The sequence below is a fragment of the Arachis ipaensis genome, chromosome B05, assembly GCF_000816755.2.
Source record: "Arachis ipaensis cultivar K30076 chromosome B05, Araip1.1, whole genome shotgun sequence".
NCBI classification, from domain to species: domain Eukaryota; kingdom Viridiplantae; phylum Streptophyta; class Magnoliopsida; order Fabales; family Fabaceae; genus Arachis; species Arachis ipaensis.
Window position 1 is genome coordinate 129375945 of NC_029789.2, and position 7433 is coordinate 129383377.

General features: G+C 39.2%; 1 protein-coding gene across 1 annotated transcript; it reads right to left on the minus strand.

Moving 5' to 3' along the window:
• On the minus strand, window positions 2926-7040 carry LOC107644114 (NF-X1-type zinc finger protein NFXL1). The gene is made up of 2 exons (XM_016347919.2): window positions 6881-7040; window positions 2926-6592 (listed from the first exon to the last, which is right to left on the minus strand). Exon 2 carries the CDS (start codon window positions 6559-6561, stop codon window positions 3232-3234), a length of 3330 nt encoding a protein of 1109 aa, XP_016203405.1. The 5' UTR covers window positions 6562-6592; window positions 6881-7040; the 3' UTR covers window positions 2926-3231.

A 7433-nucleotide genomic window follows, 5' to 3' on the forward strand; every position in this document is an offset into this window, starting at 1 on the left:
AAAATAAATTTCTAAAAGTTGTTTAAATACTAAACTAGTAACCTAGGTTACAGAAAATGAGTAAACTATAATAGATAGTGCAGAAATCCACTTCTGGAGCCCACTTGGTGCGTGCTGGGACTGAGACTTAAGCTTCTCACGTGTCTGGACTATTTCTAGAGTTGAACGCCAGGTTGTAACCTGTTTCTGGCGTTGAACTCTAACTTGTAACCTGTTTCTGGCGCTGAACGCCAGACTGCAGCATGGAACTGGCGTTGAACGCCAGTTTACGTCGTCTATCCTTGAACAAAGTATTGACTATTATATATTGCTGGAAAGCCCTGGATGTCTACTTTCCAACGCAATTGGAAGCGCGCCAATTGGACTCCTGTAGCTCCAGAAAATCCATTCCGAGTGCAGAGAAGTCAGAATCCAACAGCATCAGCAGTCTTTTTTCAGCCTGAATCAGATTTTTGCTCAGTTCCCTCAATTTCAGCCAGAAAATACCTGAAATTACAGAAAAACACACAAACTCATAGTAAAGTCCAGAAATATGAATTTTGCCTAAAAACTAGTGATAATATATTAAAAACTAATTAAAACATACTAAAAACTATATGAAATTAACCCCAAAAAGCGTATAAAATATCCGCTCATCAGTTATACAAACATAACCCATAGCACTGAAAAATCCTAAAATCATAGAGGTTCAACGTGATACAAAGTCTTTAAAGTTGCAATTTCTATGAATATTTCAAATAAGACTATTCTAGTATAATCTAAAGTCAAACAAAATGCCCATTACAAAAGATATTGGCCTCACTAAATACATGGAGCAAAAGATACTGCTTTGAACAATATCAGATATTCAGACAACTCAAAGCATTAGATAAAAAATTCAAAATCTACCTACTATTAATCATAGTGAACATGAAAGAAAAGGATATGAAGCAAGGGAGTTTAAAAAAGCATAGAAAATCATTGCTAACTCCTAACTTTACACCTAGAAATTTTACCTTCAAATTAATTCATTGGTCATGCGAAATCATATTTGAAGTGAAGACCCAATCTGTAAAGTATAGATGAAGATGTGCTGGAAAAAGGTCACATATAAAACATAGAAGATAATTTTGGGCATATTTAGGGCTTTAAAATTAAAGGCAATCACTACCAGTATGTTCAGTTAGTTTTTTATTATTATTAAATTTAGCTTTCAAACTGATCATCAACTTCAAGTAGTAGCAAATGCAGATTAAGGATGAAAGCATCAAGAACTTTTCAGAATTAGAATGGTCGTTTGTTTCAAAATATTTATTTTAATTATCTAGTTCATGGAATACTTGGCTTCACTGCACATCTTGTAATAATAATGAATAATAAAATTTATCCAGCTGGGTCACAGCTCCAGTACTTAAAATCTCATCTTAACAATAATAGTAATAACTAACAGATTAATGTTACCTCCACATTTGTATTTCATGTATGTTATCTCGGTTTCACATTTGTTAAAGAGGAATACACGTACATGATCTATCTTCAAAATTACAGTATATAGAGCACATATGAAGTCATTTGCCACAGAACTTATGCATGCATCTACATCAAAAGTCACTACAATAAAATTTTAACAGAACACAAAACACAAAACACATTCATTGTATCGTACCAGTTGAAAAATCATAAAACCTGCAACTCTTCTCAAAGGTTTCAACAGCTATCCAAATAGAACACAAGGTTGAAAAGCTATTATCCATCTACTCCTATCTCTTTCCTTCTTTATACCCTTAACCAAGATAAATTAAGATATCCTTCGTACCTTTTGGAAGCACCAAAACACCCAAGTTGTTCCTAGCTTCCTAAGCCAAGCACCCCATAAGCTCCACAAAAGCGATCAAATAGGTGGTGAGATATTAATAAAATTTTACACTTCAAAGAACAAACTTTAATGTTAGAAAAGCTCACCTGAAGCTTGGAGTCTTGAAAACATGCCAATAACAGAACAGCATAACAAATTTAAAGAGACAAAAGATAAACTACTATCACAAGAATTCAACTATACTTCTAACAATCAAATCTGATCCATCAAACTTCACATTTGGAAAGTACAAGATACATAAAATAAACATCCATTTTTTCCTTCCTCCTAAAGAAACTAATTTCCATAGATTCTGGAGCCATATATAGCAGTGATCGTTGACCATTATGTATTTCATTACATATGATGCTACAATTGGCTCATATTGCATAATAATTTGTCTCAGCACAAGAAAAACCTCATAAAAATGAAAAAAAAAAAAAGCTACCTAGCTATCAGATTTGTTCTTTAATTCGGTCTTGCCCAGCTCAACGCAATTCAACTCAAATGGATTTACATGGTCCCCTCAATGGTCCAATAAATTTCAGGAATTATCAAACATCATAAACAAAAATCACTTATCAAGAAAACTCCATAGCCACTTGTTGAACGGATCATGAACATGAACCCCAAAATATTTGTTTCATCCGTGCCTAGCTAGCATCAAAGAGAAAATAAAATCATATTGAACATTACCAAAAGTATGAACGCATTCCTTGTAACATAAATTCCTACCCATACTCTCAAACACATCAATTGGAGCAACTAATTACCAATTACAGCACGAGAGCTAAATATGCTAAATCTTTCTTACCTTGGTCTTAACCCTACTAGTTAAAGGGAACACTTTAATCACCTGAAATCACAACTGCAGATTTTTCCATCAGCAAATGATTAGGAGAAATGGCAAACTGGTTTTTTGTTATGTAGCTGCTACATTTCATACAATCATCTATCTTTCTTTAAGCACACAAATAAACCATAAATTGGTCATAATAAGTCTTCCAGCTTAAACAAACAAATTAGTAATTGAGAATGATATTAATAATGGTTTTCCGTTTTCATATCAAAACTTGATATATTTTCGATAATTCAACCAAAATAAGATGAAGACTTATTCTCAATGCACTTCCGTAAGAGCGTTGCCTTGACAAAATGAAATAGTCTATTGTCTACATCCTCATACCTCATCTGGGTATGGGGTTACATTCACTTTGAACTAAAGAGAATTGACCTAAATGGAATATGGCTCCTCTCTGCCAAAAATTGATTAAAAAACACAAGGCAGAGAGACCGTGTAATCAATGTCTACTTTTGGAATAATTTTTTTTAAGAAAAAAAAAAAGGTTCTACAGAATAAAATTTTTTTTACTTCCTATCCATACTTTTTATTCATCTCATTCATAAGCCTTCTCCCAATCATCTACTACTTCAGAAGCTTCAGTTGCATCCAAGTTCCCACCACGTTTCCCTTGTTCATTTGAACCAGCTGCATGAGACTCCAACCTCAAGACAGCACTGCTTTCAGTGTTTTTCCCAGAAGCTTCTGCTTTTTTCACATTTGTAGAAGATGAACTTTGACCTGACTCATGGTCTAATAAATTCCAACGGTTAAAAGAAGCAGCTATTGGTGCTTCTTTTTTCCAAGCAGATTGCTGGACATTAGCAGATCCAGTAGTCCATTCTTCATCGCCCCAAGAATCTTCTCTCCAACTGGACTCTTGAACCACAGCTTTCTTCCATGCATTACCTTTCAACACAGATAGTGCTCCTTCTTTCATTGTCCCCGCTCCCCAGGCACCTGTAGTTGAAGATGTGGTAGTTGCCCCAACATTGGGCACAACCGAAACAGCTCCCTGATAAAATGTACCATGATCTAACCTCCTCATTGCCGTTGCAGCTCGAGCAGGGTCATGAAAAACAGCCAAGGCATTTTTGTCATTCAGCCAAACAAGCTCACACTCGCCACCAAATCTCAACACCAAAGCACTAATATCAGCCTCCCTTGGTAAGTCAGGGAATGAAACAACAAGCCTAGGGTCCATGTCTACCAAGTGATCAAATGCAGGAGGAAGGGGTGCACTTATAGTTGGAGTACCCTTAACCCCTAGCACACGGGTTGGGGCTTTTGATTTTGAGGTAACATGAATTACGATAAAACGCTTCGGCTCCCAACCAGCAGCACTCACAGCAAGCTTCCATCTATCTGCAATTACCCTCACTGCATCTCTTTTCTCCTTCAGCATAGGACAGAAAACATGGACCTTTAAACCATGAGTTGTGCTTCTGCTTTTGCCAAGCACTAAAAATTTGCATCTCTCCTCAACAGAAATAACCCATTTAGGATCACGCCGGTACAAATCAGAAATCAAATCAACAGAATTGTCGCCAAAATGGAGAGAATCAAGATTTGGAGTAGTAATATCAAAAGCATCAGCAAGAACCCTCTTGCGCTCTAACTTAGCACATTCATCATCGCACATCAGCTTTCTTTGTCCAAGGGGAACTTTTTTGCCATTTGGATCAACTGGTTGTAGTGGGATAGGCAATTTTTGAGTGATGGAAGCTTCATGTACAGCATCAGCATTATAATTACTACTGCTGACACCAGCATCACATGGAACATTTGCAGTTATACGGCCACAAGAACAGGTAATTGTAACAGGAAACTCACATCTTACGTCTGGGCATGGAGTGGATGGGTGACACGGAGCTGTACATGTATGACGACAGTCTCTTCTAGGAGCTCCACACGTTTGCCCACAAGGCGCTGGTAACCCTTGCACACCGCAAGATAGATTATCACAAGGAGGGGGGTGACAAGTTCTCCCACATGCATGTAAGCCACATTGTCTGGTCTTCCCACATAGCTTATTGCATCTAATGTCCTTTGAACCACAAGGAATGTTCCTAAGAACAACATGCCCACCAATACATTCTTTTGCTACAGGAACTGAACAAGGAGGGCAGTCTCCAAAGTGGCAACTGTGCAAGGCTATATGGCCACAAGGCTGAGGAACTGAACATGGAAGCTGGCATGAAGGAGGTGGCGTACCACAAGGGAGTGGAGGAGGGATTGAAGTCCTACCACAAGCACATGTCAGATCTGTAAAGATGGTTTCAAGACAAGGTGGGCAATGGCCACTGTGACATAGTGATTCACAAGCATGCTGGCCACATCTTAACTTCTTTTCACATGGCATCGAACAGAAGTGTGGATCCCATTCACTACTTAAATTGTTATTGGGATTAGAAAGTAGACAACACCGTTCACTACACCGATGTCTTCCACAATTCTTTTTTCTTCCACAAGGCTTTTCACAAGTAAACTTCTCATTCTCCGCTGTTGTCTTATAGCATTCCACGATGCGGGATGTTGAACCACAACGGCACTTCTGGGACACAAGAACCAAGCATGGAGGACAATCCCCAACATGACACACCTCTTTACAATGATGTGTGCCACAAGGAAGTGATTTGGCACAAACTTGCGAGCAGGTAGGTATTGGGTCCAAACAACTTTTGCGTTCCTCATCCAATTTTGTTTTCCCACAACAGCATGTGTTAACACGCCTTGGTAACAAATCACACTCCCCGCAACTTCCTGGATGACAAATCTCATTGCACATGTGATTACCACAACTAAGTTTCCTTCCACAATTGGAACCACAGGTAAAAACTCCAGCTTCTGCTGTGAATTCACCCTTCATAGTCATGTCCCCACATGGAAGAACCTCTACCTTCTTACTACAAAAGCAAGAGGCATTGATCAAAACCTGACATGGGTCACAAGCTCCGACATGACAAATGCGTTCACATCGGTGACGCCCACACTCGAGAAGCTTCTCACACCGCTGGCCACATGTAAGAACAGATTGCCTATCAAAACAACGGGTGGTAATTGTCTTCTTCCCACATGGACATAAGCGCGGAGGGGCAAATGCTTTACACGGAGGACAAGGACCAGGATGGCATTGCAAGACACAAACATGAGGGCAAAGATCTTCCTTACTCCCACCATTAGAGAACACCTCCTTCTCAAGAGGCTTCCCACATGGTTCTCCACACGAATGTGGCGTCAAATACAAATCAGATGGAGGGTCCACCCTTTTCCCACAAAAGCAAACATACCGAATCTCCTTTGACGAAGTAAGCTGCACCGATTGACAACCAGGACACCGCCAATTAAAGCCCTGATTCTTCTCAGCTGACAAATCAATCGACGTAGGCGCACGAGCCCACTTCTTGATGCAGTTGAGGTGAAAGATAGAGTAGCAGCTCGAACAAGACCAAACAAGTGCAGACCTCCGTACCATTTCATAACAAATCATGCATTCCACAGTCCCTTTCATGAGCTTCTCCTGAATCTCCTGCACCAACTGAGGCAAACTAGAGTCCCTCATCTTCAACCCCTTCCCAGCCTGATTCCCACTACTCCTCCCTTTCTCCACTTCCCTCCTCTGATTCACAGCCCCGTGATTGCTTCTATTATGGCGAACCACTGCAGGTGGGGCAGTGGAAACAGGGGCGGTGGCAGCAGCAACAGGAACAGCATCAGCACCATTACTGGAACTACCAGCAGAATCAGCATTTTGATCAGATTGCAAATTTGATGGTTGAACAGCAGTAGTGGTAGATGATCCTCTGGGAACCCATTCTTGACGTGGACCACCTTGCGGCGGAACTCTGGACCTACTCCTCCGGTCTCTCTGAGCTTGAACGCTCATTTCTTCACAATAATTCCTTCCACCCCTAACACTGAAATCACAAACTATCTCAATCCAATCTATTCTATACATTTCACAAATCAAATCAACCAAATGATAGACAAATAGATTCAACCCTCAACCAATAATCCCACTACTTCCCCAACTAATACATCACATAATTATCATTATCATCAAATAAAAAATCAAGCCCCAACCAGAAAATGAAAAAAATCATCAAGAATTGAAGATTAAAAATTCAAAACCTAAGAAACTAACAGAAACCATAAAAACGGGAACAATAAGAAAGTGATGGCAACAAAATGAATCACGAGGATACCTGGCGATGGAGGGAGAAGAGGGAGGATGAAACGACGATGTGGTGTGTGTCGTTTTGGTGTGCCTGTATGTGTGGATTTTGTGCAAGGAAGAGTGTTTTCCTTCCCTTCACTCTGGTGTGCGTTTGTTTGTTTATATAGTCAGTGTTTTTCGGAGTCGGTTGGATGAGAAATGAAGGTTTTCAACGTTTTTCGGCTCCTCATGTGAGGTCAGGACTTTAATACTTGGACCTCAAGAAAAGTCAAATCTCAGAACTTTCCGTGAAAGTGTAATAAAACATAGTAGGCCCTGTTATAATAATTCAACTCCCTATTGTTACTTTCCGATGAATAACCATTGGGCTCAGAATTTGGGCCTCATAAAGAAAAGCATTGACAATAAATATATCATAGTTTTGAATACCAAAAACTAGATGTCATTGTTTTTTTAAAACTTAAACCAGCATGGATTTAGTCAAACTACTACATCACTCGATGGATCAGTAGTTCAATCCTTGACCACGAATTAAATTGTTTAATCCAATAATAATTGAATAAATATATAAAATTCTAACA